A 19,345-nucleotide genomic window follows, 5' to 3' on the forward strand; every position below is an offset into this window, starting at 1 on the left:
AAACGATCTCAAGACTTCCTAGTGCATCTTGACCACGCAACGTGGTTTTCTCTGCTTGACACTGCCAGAATGGTATCGTATCAGCTGTTCTGCTCCTCGGTTTCCTCTAAAAAAATGATCCAAATGCAGTCAGGAAAACAATGACACATTAAATCCTACGTAGATGGCACGGCTCACAGAACATTCTAGGTACTCCATGATGTGTGTCAATCCAGCTGTCTAGCAGACACTAGCACTTCTAATGAGTTCAGGGAAAGTATTTTTCTTTTTTATATATATATATATATATTTACTGCTTAGCACACTAGCTGGTAATAACATCTTTAAGCGTGAGGCAATATATGATGCATTAAGTAAACCTAATATTTAGACAATATAATCCAAACAGCTTTATGTTAAGTTATAGTCTAAAGATGTTTTTACCCTCCCACAGCCATGTTATGAATGTGTTTCATGAAGTGTACGGTAGGTAGCAAGTCAAAACATCATCTTAAAACCAAAAATAAGACTATAGTTTATCTTGTACTTTGCAAATCCAGTTATTGGAATATCTCACAACCCTTACTCTTTATTCCAAAGAGACTTTTGATTATTTGTATGCCTGCAATACCTAGCATATATGAAAGCTTTTTTTTTAAATAGCATCCTTAGAAAGCTACAGTGCATTCCGAATGACCATTATTTTATATATATTATATTCTTCCACTTTTCTTCAAAACGGTGGAGAAGGGATAGAGAAGTAAAACATACCTTCTCTAAGCTGGAAAAGAAATGGGGGGTGGGGGTGGGGGTGTGCCAGCATGTACTTGACAAGTTCTATCCTGAATCTCTTGGCTCAACAGGACAATAAGTACTTTCCATTCTTTATTTTTAAACCCATGACACAGCAAAACACTTCCCAGCTACAAGTACCATTACCTGGACTTTCATCCACCACCTCATTCTCCACAGAAACATTTGTTTAAATATCCTTGTCATTTCTAAATGTTCGGTCCCCAAGGTTTCCCAACACTGCTTTCCCTGCCCTATCCCATTTATCAAGAGGTAGGGGGGAAAAAAACATTGCTAGTGCCCACAATCTGTCAGATTATTTTTAATCTTTTTAAATTGCAAATATTAATTAAAAGGCTTAATGCAGTGTATACAAATTTAAGAGGCCTGGACACCATAATACATGATTAAATAGGCTTTAACAATATTTATATTCATGAAGTCTCTCTTATTCAAACCTCTGCTATAATAACTCATTTCCCTATCCTTTTTTCCTTTAGTTCTGTCCACAAAAATTCAACCAGTAGCAAGTCTTAATGTACCAATATCAAAATCCTCCTTTATACATGCTAGTGAATTGTAGCTTTGTGGTTTTGAGGCTCATTCTTTTGAAGAATAAAAGCAAAACAAACAAAAACATCATTATGCAAACAACAGAATATCACACTTGCATCAGGGTCAAGTTTGTCCAGCTTCTATTTCAGTGCTAAAACGGGACAACATTCACTTTGCTCTGTAAAGATCAACTAGTTTGTTTATGTTCAAACCTCTGTCAGAAAAGCATTAAAGATATTTGTTCAAAAAAATGCTTCAGTTGAAGTATGTGCTTTTATCTTCCTCGCAGCTTTTGGAGAAACTTTGCTATTTCACTTTAAGTAAATCTCACTTAGCTTGGTCATGCTCAGATAAAAATCCACAGCTGACAAAGGGTGCCAGTTATCAGCAGTTCCTTATTTCTTACTTCCTAAAAAAGACCCAGAGGCAGAACTAACTGTACAGTACCGATCCCTGGCATACATACCTTTTAGCTTTCATGCTGTTGTTTCTTGCTGAATATTAAAAGGAGTTTTAACCATGTCACAGACTCTTGTATCAAGATTTTATGTTTCCTCAAAGAGAAACCACACTAACATTCTTGTGCAGGCTAACATCTTGGTTTTTTTAGTCAAGAAACACACAACACCCTGACTAAATGCAAGTGACTAACAATCCAAAGACAAACTCTCCTGGAGAAAGGATACACAGCTTCTACTGCCTTATCAATTATAAGCAGGAAGTTGAGCCTCATAATCATCTTGCTTCCCAGCATCTTCCCCCCAAAAAAAGACTATTTCAACTTTTAAGGAAGGGTCTGCTGGTGGGATTGAGTAACTTCAGACTTGAAAGCATCAAACACAGGTTACAAAAAACTTTAAATGAAGGGAGACTTCTAATGAAAAGCTTTCGGAGCAAGGTCAAACACAACACTGAAAGGCTAGATCCAGTATTACAGCTTACTGTTAGGAGGTACGGAGGAAGATTACTATAAATGCAGTTTCTTACTATAACTGCAGTTTCTCAAGGGGTAATTTTCCCACAATCCTTCTGATTATTTAACAGGACCCAGCAGATTTTCAGTTACAAACATACTTCTTGAGAAGCTTAGTAAACATACATACCATTACAACTTCCCCTACGGTAAAGCTCAGTTTCACGTGCTGATCTACACTACACACGTAAGCATCACCTCCAAGTTTTTTCTAGACCAAACAAACCTACACTATCCCATTAATCAGCCAGTTACATCTTCCTTCCCTTAAAATAAATAAATAAAGCTCCCCAGAAAAGAAAACCCACTCAAACAGAACAAGACACAAAAAAGTCAAATAAACTTCCAGGAAATTTATTCCAACTCAGTAATATTTGCTACTGTGTATATTTAAGAAGTTATCAACTATATGGACTACTTTGCTACTGTTTTCAGAAATGTTTTAGTAGTACTACATAAGTGAGTAACAAACACACCAGTAAAGACCTCTGCTGCAAAAGACTTGTACAAAAAAGAAAAGCCTTTGTAGAAAGGATAGTGGTTTTTATTGTAGTCTTAGAAAATACTGAATTATGAAAGATACAAAATCAACTGTTGTAATTATCTGTTTATTTTACAATCTGTATGCCACCATACCCTTATGGCTTTAAGATAGTTTGTCCAAAGTATTTTAAAACATGCTTTAACAAAGTATTTTACAATTTCAAAATTGAGTATTTCTTTACTGAAAAACAAAAACAAACAACGAAACTCCAAAACATTTACCTGAGAATTCTGTTATCATAAAATTGTCATTCATTCTTAATTTTTGCAAGTTGATGATATAGGCTATAGAAGTCAACATGCAACTTGTAGGTCTACTGTATTAAATAAATATTTTAAAAATTATTTAGATGCAGCTGGTTAGGCAAAAATCTACCCTTAATCTTCAAGTTCATCATAGCTTTAAAAACAAGACATGAATTTTATTGTATGTCAATGTCAGCCATGATTTCTGCACTGGAAGCCCTGCACTGTTTGCTGGGTGGAATTCAGACCCTGGCTGACCACCAGACTGCAGCCGTGGAGCACATCTCTTTGGTGGACAGTCCAGCCTCTGAACTTGGTCATCACCGACCTTGTTTTCCAACATCCACAGCCAAGTGTGGCAGGGGTTTGGGCCACTGGCTATGTTTAAGTTCTCAGCCAGTCATTCTCTGCATAGGTGCTCCACCCCTTTATAACAAACTTTTAACCCAAGGAATTCCATTTCAGAAGATGTGTACTATTAGGACAATGCTTTAATGTTATTATCGACATCATTTCAGAATATCACCAGCTTTAAAAAGTGATATTATGTATGGACAATAGAGAGGTTTGGGACTTCCTGTTTTGTCTTTTGTTGGGTTTTTGTTTGGTTTTTTTAACTAAAATGGAGACTTAGGAGCAAAACACTGCCCAGGGTGGCAGCTTGGGAGGGAGGCAGATTAGTTAACCAGGCATATACAGATGCTGCAGAAAATACATATACAGGATCAACATATATCAATGATAGTCTTTTAAAGGATTTTCAATTCAGTTATCTGAAAATATATGTCCAAAGCAATAGAACTCTCATGGTATCTGCCACATAGTATTTATTTCTGAATTTCAATTACTGCAAGCACTGTGATTTATACAAGCTATGCTCTATTAACATAAAATTTGCCCTTAAAGTAATACTACATGATGAAAATCCAAGGGTATCACTAGAGATTTGAATCAACTTTCAATCCCATAGGTGAGGTAGTGTAGTCACTTGTATTATGTGCTGGTTATGAGAAGTAGTTGAAATCTGTCAATTTTTTTTGTTTTAAATAAGTGGCTTAGTCTTAATACGTTTATTAATGCTGTGTTACCTATGGGGACAGGGAAGAGCTAGCCTTGCCAAGAACAAGTTTTGTCTCACTGCAAGATAAATCTGCAAAGCAGTATTTACAACAGTCCTTTGCTTAGTTGCTGCCTACTGTACATGCACACAAAGACACAAAAAGCTAATATACATTCTGAGGTAGGAAATGAAGAATTCCACTGGCTTGTACAAGATTCTTCATGTTTTGTAAACCAGCAAAACCAAAGTTTTCTGTGGTGAGGTTCAATACTTAGTTCTGGTGTAAGAATAAAATCTCAATAACAAAGCATCATTGGTATACGATATGCATCCACTGCCATGTAAAAATTGAGGAAACAGGGATTTCTTTCAGTGGCTGAATTCCTCCTTCACAAAGTAAATAAAGGAAATCTCTCCAGCTCATTTCCTTATTACACCTTCTATATGTTTACACTTATAGCACAAGCCATTGAAAACATACTACAGATTTAGCCATAAAAGTATCCTGAAGAATAAAATTCTGAAGATGATCTTTACTGGTCCCAGTGATCAAAGAACAAATATATTTGTAAATTTCTTTAGGCAATTAGGCACTGAAGTCAAAGAATCTGGTGCCTGAATACCTTAAAAAAATAAAGTCTTCCTTAAACTTTCACAATACTTTGATTCCAACTTATCACAAACAGCAGCGAGCTTGAAGGTGCTAGGACAGTAAGTCACAATACAGCAATGACTTTTAGCAAGCATATGGGATGCACAAAGCACACTAATCAAAGAACTGCATCAAACTTCTGCCTTTCCCAGTACGTTGTTATGCCTCCCACAAAATTTAGAGAAGAGAGCAGTACGCTGCAGCACCTCTGCTGTTCCAGTTGTCTTAACTACATACTGGAGAGCTAAGACAAAGGCATATATTCAACAAAAGCTGGCTCTGGTACAAGGATAGCAACAACAGGAAGCAATGAGCTGTTCCAGAGTACACTTGCCAGAATCTTCTCATACTGTCATGTTATCCTAACCCATCTACAAAATAAACATTTACAGAGCTATATACGATTCTTAAGGTTTGTCTACCAGGAAAAAAGAAATCTTAAAGAGATAAGAATTCCAGGTATATAAGTCATTGTGCATAAACACCTGTTAGGAGGCTTTTCTTGAGATGCAGAGTGGCATTAGGTACTGTAGCATAAGTCAGAGTGAGGACTGCTCTAGATCCGAATTGAAAGCTTCCTTGCAAATAAACATCCGTGCACAGAGTTTATACTTTCCAACAACTTTCTGAACTCTCCTTGGTATTACCACACAGGAAAAAGCTCCCTAGGCTGACACAGACAAATTACACTCTAAAACTACACAGAGCAAACCCAAAGCTTGCCAAGTAATATAATGACCATGTAATTGTCAATGTAGTTTCAAAAGATAAAGTTTCACCTTCTCTTTCACTTAGAAAGTTACTTTACAATAATGCTCAATCTCTTTTAGTTGCAACGTTGAGAGGCTGGCAATAGGAAGAGCATAGATTCACTCATCTGTAGTGCATTTGTCAGTCATTTGCTGACAGAAGTCTGTGATACCACTGCTCTGTCCACACTGTTCCACAAGCGAAGTTTTCTCCAGTGTTCTTACAGAAACCGGGTGCAGTTCTTGTACTTGATCATATGCTGCGTCACACACACTTTTCACACACTGGTAACAAGAACTCTGCTCATTTGTAGATGTAACACCTGAAAGACCATCTGCTAATTCTGTACATGCCGGTATCACAAGCTTGCTATCAGATGGAGGTGTTCGTTCTCTCTCCGGGAATAAAAACGAAAGTGGACAATCTGAAGAAGAATATTTTGCAAGTATTTGTATTTGCTCGTGACTCAAGGCTGCTTCCTTACACACCTGCTGGCAAAGTCCTGTCAGATTCTGCTTTGTCTCACCCAGAGTTGACAAAATGTGGTTTCTTTCCTTCAGCAAGTTTTCCTTCTCATTTTGCTGCAAATAGAAAAATAGCCTTTTAGTCTGTATTTTAACAGAAACACAAACCATGTTTTTTGTATCAATACTAAAACAAAACTAACACTAATCTGATCTGCTGAAAAAGAAGCACTTTGGCAATAATAAGGCAACACAATCAGATGCCTATCAAAAGGACAATCCTAATAACTCCTGAAGCATCAATGACTCAACTACTTGAAGTGATTTTTCAGACGTACAGCTCTTACAAAACTCATGCTGGCAGCCAAGAGAGTAATTTGTAGTTATTAAATAAATTAAACCTAGCTTCGCTTACTATAAATATTCCCCAAACACTAATTCTGCAGGGTAACACATTTAAACCATTACCACTGGGTCAACGAAACATAAGCAGAGCAGTGTTCATAGAGATTTATATTTTAAAAACCAGACATCACATTTTTACTATTGATACTACTCTGCTAGATGAAAATAAATTCAATTCTCAAGTGCCAAGTCCACTGCAGAACAAACAATGGACTGAAGAGTTTCCAAAGTAAACAGAGAATATAGGAAAGTCAAAGAAAGAAAACATACTAAAACTGTAAACAAAATATTTTCTCTGGATATGAAGCAATCTGGTGTGTTTCATGGCACTGACTAGAACATTGGAAGTTAAAGAATTTAAAATAGAGTGACCGAGGAGTAAGATTAGTGAACTGAAGAGACAAAAACAGAGGTACCGCTAGGTAGGTAACCTACTATCGGGACAGAATACTGACTGAATGCTTGCATTTTAATCACACAGATAACATGTTTAAGAGTGGCAGATACCTCTCAGACATGAAATAACACTGTCCTTGCTCTGAAGAGCTTACAATCTAGCTACATAATGCAAAAGGATTTCCCAAACAGAGCAGTGAAAGGGATTACAATTCACTAATGAACACCAAGTAGAAAAAAAAGTATCATTCATTAAATTAGCTCTTTTTTTTTTGCTTCTACTTTAGTGTCAAATTTTTTTGAGACTTCTGATACAACTGGCTGAAGATGAAAGGACATTGATAACAGATCTAGTGATAGAAATAAGCAACATCTGGAATAAAGAAAAAACAAGGAAATGGCAAAGGACCGGAAACAACCAGGACCATAATGAAGCAGTTTAAAGAAAGAACAAAAAAAAAAAAAAAACTAAACATGCCATGACACACACATTTTTAGTTCCATAATTAATTAAAAGAAGAGGCAAAGTTTTGAAGACATACGAAGCTTTAAATAGTTTTTAAGAAAGAAATTTTAATCATAGGGACTGTATGTTAATTTACTCTTAGAAAACTTAATTATTTTCAGTCCTCCTCACACCCTCTTTTGCAGGAGAAACTCATACTGCAACCTCTACAATTTTTTTTGAAAGAACTGACTAACATTAAGTGGCATTTTGCAAGAGAAGCAGTTGTTGCCAGTCCTTTTTGCCTAAAACTATTAGAAAGAGTGCTTAGCTAATAAACTTCTTGTCAGCACGCTGGGAGCAGCTGTTGCCAGATCTCCTAATCTGAAATCACTTTATGTACATTTTGGGTATGCACTCAACTGTGTACTATGGACTGATGAAATTATCTAGACTGCTTTTTAAAACAAACTTCAACATTCAGAAACAGTTATTCCAGTGTAAATTCCCCACTCCCATCTGAACTTACTAACAGATTAATACACTTAAATATTATTGTTTTATTTTAGCAGCATTACACGATTACAGCAGAGTAATACCAGCTAGTTTTGAAGTCATAATAATGACCAAAGAGAAAGATCTTTTGATTATCCTAGTAAATAATCTGTTTAGTTCACACACTTCTCCCTGCTACAGCATATATAAAAAGATCCCAAATACATTTCTTGGTCACAGCTTATAGTACGTCACTCACTGACACATCCTCCTCCTGAACTACAGAATCTTCAGGAAAGTACTGTTTCTGGAGGACAGCTGTCCTTTACACTGCTCTCCGTTACAAAGCTTTAAAGCTTTGAGGTGAGAAAGTACAAGGCATGCGAATATACACAGGTGCTCTGAAAGCACTGTTTCTGACAAGCCAACACCTCCTTGAGTGGCCTGCATCTATTCTTAGATATGGAACACTGGTGAACAACAAGAATACGTAGGTTCACCTGAAAGATCAACAAGCAAAGACTATGTGGGGGTCAAAAATCATCAGTACAGAGGGTCAAGAGAGATCACCAAACTTCATTCTCCCAGATAACAGTTAGATTCAGCATCAAAGAGAATTTTTCGTCAATACAGGAGAGCTTAACATAAGACTTTCAATTTTACAGAATCACTTGGGTGAGGAGGTATCTCAGGAGGTCTGTAGTCAGACCTCCTGCTCAAACAAAGTCAGCTCTGAGTAAGATCAGGCTGCTCAGGGCTTTGCTCAGTCACGTCACGAAAACATCCAAGGATAGAGCATACACAACCTCCCTGGTCAGTAACCTGCTCCATTGCCTGCCTTCCCCATTGGAAAAAAAGTGTTTCTTAGTATCCAGTTAAAACCTCCCATTTTAATTTATGACAATCTCTCTTGCTCACCTGCTGCAAAGTACTACCCTCCAGGAAACTGAAGAGCTTCCACTCTGGATAGCTACATGATCTTGAGGACTTCCCCATAGATATGGGCAGGTGGCTATTAGGTCTTCCCACAGCCATCTCTTCTCCCAGCAGAAGCCCCGTTTCCACTGCCTCTCGCTATAAGAGAAGTACTCCAGGCCTGACCATCCCAAAGATGGCCTTCACCTAACCTTGCTCCAGTTTGCCAATGGACTTCTGGTACTGGGAGGGGTCAAAGCTGGGCAAAACATTCAGTCTTACACGTGCTAAGCATAGGAGTGCAATCCCTGCCCTCAAACCACTGGCCCAGGACACTGACAGCAAGCTGAGCATGGGTCAGCAGTGTGTCCAGGCTGAAAGAAAGGCTATCTGCCCAAACCACCAAGGTCCTTTTCAGCAAAGCTACCCCCCTGTCAGTTTCCAGCCTCTTCACATGCAGGGACTTAAGTCTGTTCCACATAAAGGACTTCCCAATAAACATACCACACATACTGCGCTTTAATCTGAGAGAACAAAAACCCGATAAGCAACAATGAAAAATTAACACAACGCAACATGTCACCCATACTGGAAGTCAGGATGAGTAATTTAGCCAAACAGTATTTCCTAACAGGCTATAACACAGAGAATTATCCACTTGTCAAGATTTTTCAAAGTTACAGCTGCACCATATTATCCTCTTTCAAAGCCACATTACAAGGATACCATGAGAAGATCAAAGACTAACAGGTCTGAGACACATGACTTGCAGAGAAGCAAGACTGTGGCAGGAGTTATCATGCATGAAGCAACCTGGATGCACCACACGCCTTTTGCAGATGTCTCTTTTCTTCTACCCACCGGGAAATTATGCCTAGACGGATCTTAAAAGTTTCTGTATTTCACACAACTTACACAAGTTTGATGTTGCATAATAACAGTTGCAGTCAGACATGCTCAACAGCTCCAAACAAGGTCTTTTCAGGAAGTTCTGAAGACATTTAGCTGCACACTTGGAAAAAATAAGCAACTGGAACATGTCTGTGCCTAGAGCACAATTCGTAACTCAGACCTCACCTCACAATTCTCAACACTCCTTGTCTAAGATCTTGCACAGCGGTGTCAAACAGCAGACAGTCATGCTGTTCTAGCACAGGTCCACAGAAGAAAGGATATTATACTTTGATTATCAGGCACTTAGTCAACTACAGGTCTAATCTTGCAGATGAACCTCTAATTCCTGCCCACCCACCCACCCCGCCAAGTGTTGCACAATATTGACAGTTACGTAATGAACAGAAATGACAGTATGACGACAAACACAGGCAGAAAGTTCTGAACTGTCAGAAATGCAACTTCTCTCTGTAGTCAGTATAACTATTAGTAACACCATCACCTGACTGCGCTCCCTCCCTGAATATCATCTTCATTCAGCACAGTGAATTACTTGCTCTGTCAACTCATCAGGACTGTATGGCACTGCAGGCCTTCCCTCAAAGTCTATCTCCTTTGTTGCAGAAATGCATGTAGTGAACGATGATGGAACACTTCAGGAAACTAAGTTTTTAGGCCCACGGCATTTTGCTCTACTTTTAGTTTCCTTTTCACTCCAAAGTTGTACAGAGAAAGGTGTAACATGACTGCATATGTTCCTAGCTGATGCAGATATGAAATTAATGTACATAAAGTCTAAAATACTCCATAAAGCAGAATTAAGAGTACGGTAATCCTAAATCACTGAACTATTTAGTGCACATGGTACAATCAACTACAAAACAGGTCAGAAACAAACGCCAGAAAAAAAGCCACTCAATTTTCTTACTAGGAGAACTTCAGATCATCCACATTTCTCTTAGATTACATATTTGCCTTTTTAAAAGCAGAAATTATATTAACAGATGGTTGCAGAAAAATCTGGTTGCATTAATTCCTCAGCTAGACACAACTGCTAATAAAACAAGCATCTTCCCAAGTTCTGCTGTATCTTCTGCCTTTCTGCAAGTGTCTCATTTTTAAGGCTGAAGCCTCAGGAAACAGTTCACCAGTCCATGATTATCTGTTACAAGAACAATATTTACACAACTAACAACTGGACAACTGTAAACTTGATCATGAGCAATACCATGAGCTGAAGAACAAAAGCACAAAGCAAGAAAGGGGAAAGAGGCAGAAAAAGTACAGTGGGATGATGGTTTGGGAATCATTCTGTACAATTAAGCTCAATGCTGATGGTCTTCAGAAACACTGTTCCCCCAAAATTATGCTGTGGTGCACTTTTTACTTGAACAGGAACAAGTCCACAGAAGGAAAAACCAGGTACTTTAGAGTAAAGCACAGAAAATCTACATGACTTCCTGACAGCAAAAGTTTTCCAAGCTTGAGTAGAAAAAGTAGTAAGCCACCTCACTCTCAAACTACTGCCAGATATCCAGTCAAGATGTTTAGAGAAAGACTCAAGTCAACAGTAATGAATACTTAATACATACCAGTTTTTCAATTTCAGATTCAAGATTCTGTATGCAGTCAAGTTTTCTCTTCCGACATCGCTGTGCTGCAATTCTATTTTTACTTCGTCTTCGGATATCATGAATACAGTCCAATTGTTCAGGAGTCAATTTATGCATTTTCAGAAATGACTGGAAGTCATTTCTGGAAAGTGAGATAATTCTCTGTGCATTAAATGGCAGTTTAACCTAGAATGTAAGACACAGTTGTAAATCAAATGTGAAACTGATATACACAAACACCAACAGGCTAATTAAAAGTTTTCATCTTAAGCATTCTTAACCACACAACCCATCTTCTTTCCTAACTCTGAGACAAGAGCAAGCTCATGTAGCCATCAGGTGAGGTGGATGAAACCCAGAGGTTTCAAGTAGATGAGTTCAAGCACAGGTGAAATAACTGAGTACTTTGCACATTTACACTAGATCCTCAAAAGCCTATTTAGAGTAGGATGAAATCTATCCATGCATGCAGCAAATAATTAGGTGACAGGCTCTAGGAAAATAAGTTATGGTTCGGTGGTGCACAAAACAGATGTCAACAATCACTTATACAGTCTAAAGTTTCCCTTAAGCTGCTATTAAGACTGCATCCTGCATCCATTTTTATACCTATAGGTTTCTGCAGAAGTTCATCAGAAACAGGCATATACTTAAAATACAGAAGTTACAGTATTGTGTTGTAATTCTTAATGCTGGAGAACTGAGAGAACCACGCTTGCTGCTGTGTGCACACCTGAGATTCAGAAGCAGGAGCTTCTGAAACATATATAGATCATGAAGTCCTGATTAATACTGAAAAACATCTTTACCTTTACTAAAATAATTGCCAGATTTTATGAAGTATCCAACTAAAGACACTTTATTTTAAATCCTTACATTTGAGTATATTAAAGAGCAGAATATGTTAGCTGGCTGTGGTCAAAGATCTGAATTTACTTTAACAAGCAAAGAAACCCTTTTTGTGTTTGGCTACCACAACAGGCAGAAAAAAGGAAAAAAAAAAAAAAAAAGAAAAAGGATAGAGTATTGCCCTCAGCAATGATGCCATCTACTTCTCTGTAATATAAAGATGAGGAATATATTTAACCAATTCTGGACTTTTGTTTGGCCTGCTAACTTTCTATATTGATGGTAGCTTCCACTCGCTTTAAGTCTTAGTAAAGCCTTGCACCTTGAAAAGAACCCCAGTGCTTTAAGAACAACTGAGTTTTCATGACGTTAAATGATCCATCATACAGAGTCATATTGCAATTCCACAATTCTAAGAACTGTGACAGAAATCGTTCTAGGCATACAGTAAAATGTTTTGGTATTGGACTACTTACATATGGCATCTGCCTAAAACACTGCCAAAGCAGTGACATAAAGAAGTGCCAAATAATTTCAGCAGTTGGAGTAACAAATGTATGTTTCAGAGAAGGTGATACTATTAAAGCAGCCTTAAATACACAGCTACTGAAGCCAGCTTGAAAACTTAATTTTCATTTCACAGAAAATCTGAAGTATAACTTCTCCCACCTTTTCTCCACAACTCAGAATACAACCAAGAAAACAAGTTTCTATAAAACAAAGGTTCCAAGAAGTTTGTTTTCCTAACTTTAATTGAAGTAAACAAAAAAAAAAATTCTAAAACAGAACGTCCATGCCTCAGTGTAACGCTCACAACTTCTTCTGATAAAAGTTTTTCCAGAAAACTATCTGAAGAGATCTAATACCCAAGAATCTACCACTTCAGTATCCTCGGGGGGGGGGGGGGGGGGGGGGGGGGGGGGGGGAAGGAATGTTTCCCTGAATTAACAGTGATCATCCATATAAACCTCTGAATGGTTCAAGTTTCATTTTCCAGGTTTTTTAAACAAACAACCTCAATCACCACCACTACCACCCTGGCCCCGAGAATCAGAATTAGGTTTTTCAATAGGGCCTTACGAGACAGGGAAGCAAAGGATACACCAGGGTTTTCTTACCTCACATTCTTGTTCTCTTGCTGAACAGGATTCACTGTCTCCCTCAGTGTCTGTTTCCGAATCCTCTCCCAAACTTATCACATAATTATAGGGACATGGTTCTTGTTGCTGTCCCTGCATGTAATCTCCGCTGCTTATTTCGGAGCTGTTGGAGCATCCTTCAGTATTAAGGTTGCTTATAAAAGGGCAGTTGACAGAATTCAATGTTGTAAAAGTTCGTTGAGAGCAAGGTTCAGGGCTTTCACTGATCCTGATACCCAGCCATGGACACTCTGATTTTTTCCCAGAATATACGGGCTCAAAACATTCTTTTGGAGCTGCAGGTGGTAAATGTATTTGACAGGTTTCGGTGCTGTAAATATCACTCCAGAACCCTTTTGCTAGATGTTCTGCTACCTCCCTCTCCACACTGCTTCGATCACCAGCTGGTGTAACATTAGCTGCTTCCTTAGTGCACAAATCAACCTTTGAAGGCATGTCATCTTGACTTTCAATTTTGTCATTCCCAAGCGCAGTACCCGATACAGTTTTTTCAGCTAAGACTGTGTTGTTTTGCATACTACTGAAATTCAAGTTACCATATTGCTCACAAGTATGTAAAAAAGACACAGAATTGAGTCCATGAGGTGCAGGAGAATTTTGGGGGAAAGCAGCAAGATCCATTTTCTCCACAGGACAAGACACGTTCTGAGTCACAGAATCTCTCTTAGACTCTTCCTTTTTCTCGGTGCCTTCCTCCCCTTGTTCCATTTTTACCTGAGCCTCTTCACATTTTGAGACCAGCTGCATAGGTACACACTCCTGAGCTTTTTGTATGCCATCATTATCAAATATTTCCTTCTCAAGAAAAGTTGCAATTGGTGGCACCTGAATGTCTTTAATACTGGAATTGGACTCTGAAGTATGAACTTTGTCATTTCCAAAAGCTTTCTGGAATTTCCTATACTTTGGGCATTGAGAAGATAAGCTGGGAACACCACCCCTTTCTAAATGTACAGGATCGCATGTTTGATTGGCATTATCTTGGAGAGCGGGCGATGATTTAGCATTTTCTTCATCTTTACAGAGCTTTGTGTCAGGAGTTTGGATATATTCCTTTTCTAGTTCTTCTGCTTCGTCATCTATTTCCAGGTCTCCGTCATCCACATTGCCTGTTTTAGGGTTCGTTTTCCGACAACGCTGTGTACAACACTTCTTCCTAGGACATTCCTGCTGATCCAGTTTAAAGTCCAAAAATTTGAATTTGAGAAACTGAAAGCAAGACTCTTCAATGTTGTGTACACCCAAAAATTCAGCACATTTACAGACTTCAGACACATTGTCTTTATTTAAAATAAGTTTAGCTGTGTATGCAAACTGAAGCAAAGGACTAAATCCTTTAAGTGTTACCTATTTAAAAAAACAGAAAGAAAATATTAGTGCGGCCAATATGAGTTTAAATAGAGAAAAACACAGAACCCAAACCTACCTGTGAGAAAACCATGCCAGTAGGACAGAGTACAAGACAAAAGCAACAGATTTGTTCCATAGAAAACCTGACCATGCTCATTTTGAAACAAATCTTTAATACAATTTTATCCTGTACATTTTGTGGCAATTATCTTCTTCCCTGTGATCAATCACTTAATAAAATGTTCCAACAATACAGTACCAACAAGTGAAAAATAGTGCTGTACAATGAAAACCAGTAACTGGATTCCAAATTTACAATGATATCTTTCAAACCCAAGTTGTACATTAATTACTCTAGAATAAGACCAAAACACTGTTGGTGTTTAATTGTGCCTTTAAAAAGCATTTACTGTTATTTTCTCAGACTTATGCATTATTGATATAAAATAGTTTGGAAAAAAAAGGAATTTGACCACACATGATTATTCATTACTATAGCCACCTACTCCTTTTTTCCTCCCACAGATGAGAAGTACTCTACTCAAAAACTGTAAACTGAGAATAACTAGTTTTGGTGTAAAGCCTCTTGGGAGTAGGTAGTTTAATTGAACATTTCCAGCCACAGAACAGCTGCTTAACAGGGAATCTAGAGATAAAAACTGTATCATCACAAACTGAACACAATTATCTTTCTGTCTGATTCCTTAGTGTTTTCATGCATGGAAGCTGTATACAGATCACTATATTACAAATTATTTCCTTTAGCCTTTCTCTGCAAGTGAAGGCTAAAGCAGTATGTCCTTTATAATTCACTATACATGCAATTTAATTTAGGAATCAGTTGAAGTTTGGGGTTGTTTTCTGTTTGTTTTTTGTTGGGTTTTTTTAGTGGTCGTTTAGTGGTTTTTTTTAAAGAACACAAACACCACATGAAAGGAAGTTGAAGAGATCTGCAGAGACAGTTCAGCAAAACTGTTTGTAAAAACTTAATACCTATCTAAAAAATTCTTAAAATAGCATTTGAAATATACTTTGGAGAGAAGACTACTGATTATACCACCACATTAATTCACCCTTAGCAATGTGGGGAGGGGAGTGTAAAAGACAGTTTATCCATAAGCTTACAAGAAGCCTTCAAGCCTAGTATAGTCAATAAATCATCAAAGTGGGTGTACAAACGAGTGACATTCATACATGAAAATAGAACACACATCAGTATTTCAAAATTGTATGTTCTTTCTGTACAAGTTAGAAACTTAGGGCTAAAAACTGGAAAGATCAAGAAGGGAAAAAAAACCTGTACTCCTTTCACTTTCTCTTACACATTTCTAGCTGGCTATCCTCAAACAAAGCAGAATGCTAGAAAGGCTCTTGGTCTGACTGACCTAGAAAAGCAAATCCTGAAGTAGTCATTTATTTAATTTGTATTTGGGCTGAAAGTCTAACTCTGAGTTAAAAACATTGGTAGAAAAACACCACAGTACCTACACCAAGACATCAGTACTTAGTCTTTACAATATAATACATATGTAGCTCTTTAATTCCAAAAATATTTTGGCATGTCAGACTGTGGACTGGTATCTTTCACTTTAAAAGTTCAAATACTCTGAATGATTAAAAAGATTAATTTTTTTAATTGCTTGTCAAACCATGTGATCAGTGTTTGCCTCTCAAATATATAGCTTCATAAACTGACTCATTTTGAGCTATTTACCAGTTGCCAAAATCAAGTTGCTGGGTCTTAAAATGATTTTACCAAGTGATTAGACCAAATGATTAAAAGATTTACTGTTAGTATTTTAATTTTTTTTACTGCTTCAGTAGATTCAGTTCTTACAACAGTAATACTAAATTATATTAAGAGTCTTCTTAAGTCTACATTGTAGCAATTATTAGGATTATTAGGTTCCTCCATTTTCTTTACAAACTCTGGTCCCTTCTAACGCAGGCTTATTTCATGGGTTCAGTGGCTGGGAACACTGTTGCTTTGTACCAGAGATTGGTTTTCCCCTCTCCAGCTCTGACATACATTACTTATTCTTCCCCCTCTCCGAATTTTACATACATTCCTGTTCTTCCAATATCCTACTTTTTCCCCATTATCCCAAAGCAAAATTCTCTCTTCAACATCAGAAGTTTTACAGCCCACTCATTCCCCTCTTTTACTCCAAATCATGCCTTTGTGTCCCCCAGCATCCTACTTCCCTTCCACATCAGCTCCCATCATTATTTTTCTTTTAATCTGAGAGATGTTCAGACTATCAACACATTAAGCCATTAGGGAAAAAAGTATAAGAAGAAACGAACACACAGAGACACAGCAAGAAGCTTGAGTAAAGGTGACGTACTGGTATTACACTATAATGTAATTTTGTAACAAATTCATTGATCAAGAATGAATCACAAAGACTACTGAAGCTCTTTAAAGAGACCGCTCAATGCCTTTCAGTTTCCTATAGCTTATCAGAAAGACTCTGGTAAGAGAAATTCCTTGTGCTTACCTCAGTATGTTACAAAGCCAGCAAGGTAGCTACTTTACTGAAGTAATCTCTGCGTTAACACTCAACACTGTCTCATAAACAAACAAGTCTATAATGTCGTCTCCAATGGCACTAATATTTATTAATGCACACGTTTCCTCCAACTTTAATGTTTCTAGTTGCCAACAACTTTATGTTATTCCCCATCCCAAAAATTAGTTACCATAAACTACCTCCCAGATAGCCGTTGATTATTTAACAACTAACTGTGAAGAGTACACCTACCATGGGTGCAATCAGAGCACTTGGAGGCTCTTCACTCTTCAGCTACAAGCACAGCATTTTGCATAAAAATCCAGTCACTTGCTTGCCTCATGCCTCTTATAATTTAACTAAATACTAGCTGGAATCTTTACAAGTCTTTGATACTTCAGATATGTAACAATAAATTTTCTTTCCTACAGATGTCAGGTTCTGGCTCACTCCCTTTAAATTAATCTGATTTAAGAATACGTATTATATGAGTAAAAAGAAAAGCATGTAATTGCAATACATTTTTTCAGTCTTAAAAGTAACGAAACAGTAGGAAAAAACAAGCTGCAAAGGATCAGTATGTAAAAAGGATGGAGAAATCAGCAGAATAAAATTGTTAAGAGCAATAAGCAGCAAGCAAGGAATAGAAGCACAGCTGTATTACTCAAACATATAAAACCAAATCTTAACGATACCGATTTAAGGGTGTTACCATTTTAACCTTTAATTTGTTTATTACTCAAGAAGTATTCCCTTTTCATATAGGAGGACTAGTTCTGCAATATCTCTTTAACATTTAAGGCCTGTTTTTTTGATGGACTTATATGCTCTGAAACATGCACAATTTTAAAAGTAATATGTACTTAACTGAAAAGATCTCCCCTGTACATTCCCTAAGACAGCATTCACGTATCTTCAGTCTGTAACATGCCCTCTGATCTGTTCAGCCTTTACCTCAACCAACAGCAGCTTTACAACTTCAAAATTCCTACTCTTCAGTTCTTAAATCCCTTACGTTAACTTCTCAGTTAAGCACCAGCCTGCTGTAAACCAGAACTGGACAAAATGGATTAGAAGCACTGGCAGGTAAAATACAGAAGGGAGTGACACTCACCTCTTCAGGTAAAGTGATGATAAGATCAGCATCCACCTGGCCCACAATTCTTGCAAGGAAGTAACTGCTGCAAGCTGCAAGCACAGCTTTGTGAGCTCGAAATCGCTGATCTTCCACTAAAATAGTAACATCACAAAGAATATCTTGCTTTCTCTGATCATCAAGGCTGAGAAGTACATTGGTACTGTGTACTGAAGATTCATATGCAAAAACCACACTATTCTTCTCACTTAGAGACATTCTGTATCACAAATGGTAGTGTAAGTCTCAGTGGAAAGCATGCTTCTGTTCTTCAAATCTAGAGAAAAAAAAAAAAAAACAAATTAATTGTACACATTAGTCATATCCCAAAAGGAACCTACTGACACTAAAACACAGGCAGCCAACTTTTAAACATGTATTGCCTGTTCCAATTCTTTTTAGGACTAATACTCAGTATATCATACCTGTTAATATATAAATACATACTCATGGACATTTAAAGTACACAAACCTTAATAAGTACATCTTAAAGTACTGCTTTGGTAGTCTCATAGATCAAAAAAGGGAACAGTTTTTCATGTGACTTCAGTGATAAAGAACAGATTTTTCCTCAGCAAGCGATTGAGTCATAACTTTATCACTATCCTAAAGATTTATTTAAGCTTTCATTTTAGTTATCAGTGTATTCTGACTCCAACACTGTGAAAACGTAAAGAGAAATAAAAAACATGTATTAAGTCAAAACACACCAAAATACTCTGTGACTTCCACTTACAGATTCACCCAGTACAAACTAAAATATTTGTGTTCTACATTCTTTCAAAAGTAGTTTGGTAAACTCATCAGGCATCGGTAAAACACTCATTCTCTCTAGCACGTTGGCGTTTACGTTTTAAAGCAGATTTGTTCTCCTATTTTCCACCTGCCTTAATTCCCTAAATGCAGCCTTTTTTTCCCCACTCCTGCTCATGACTATTTGATTTGTCATGCTTGTTAGAAGTTTGCTTTCCTAATGGATCATTATGACTCAGATCACCTGGCAATGGAATCCCTATTATAACAGAGCATCGAAGCTCTGAAATAACAGCCTTTATTGCATAACAAACAATAGTAGGAGTTATATGATATTTAAAACCCTGAAATAAGCTTATATATAAAACAGTCCTGAAGCTACTCCTCACTTCCGTTGTATTTGGGGGC

The 19,345-nt window shown here is 37.4% G+C and overlaps 1 protein-coding gene across 9 annotated transcripts in view; it reads right to left on the minus strand.

Annotated features, from left to right (window-relative positions):
• Nucleotides 1-19,345, minus strand: part of BACH1 (BTB domain and CNC homolog 1) — a 56,716-nt gene that overhangs the window by 22,588 nt on the left and 14,783 nt on the right. For 7 of the 9 annotated variants that reach the window (XR_005826210.1, XR_005826215.1, XR_005826211.1 and 4 more), the window contains exons 2-4: nt 18,164-18,461; nt 13,145-14,533; nt 11,157-11,363 (exon numbers count right to left, since the gene is read on the minus strand). Coding sequence is in view for 2 of the 9 variants with exons in the window: in XM_040582827.1 (XP_040438761.1) it covers nt 5,670-6,131; nt 11,157-11,363; nt 13,145-14,533; nt 18,164-18,403 (2,298 nt within the window). In the remaining 7 variants the exon portion in view is untranslated. Of the gene's footprint in view, nt 1-2,632; nt 6,132-11,156; nt 11,364-13,144; nt 14,534-18,163; nt 18,462-19,345 lie in introns of those variants that run through there. The other 2 variants (XM_040582827.1, XM_040582826.1) reach the window with 1 other exon arrangement.

Source organism: Falco naumanni, chromosome 2, assembly GCF_017639655.2.
Source record: "Falco naumanni isolate bFalNau1 chromosome 2, bFalNau1.pat, whole genome shotgun sequence".
Classification (NCBI taxonomy): Eukaryota; Metazoa; Chordata; class Aves; order Falconiformes; family Falconidae; genus Falco; species Falco naumanni.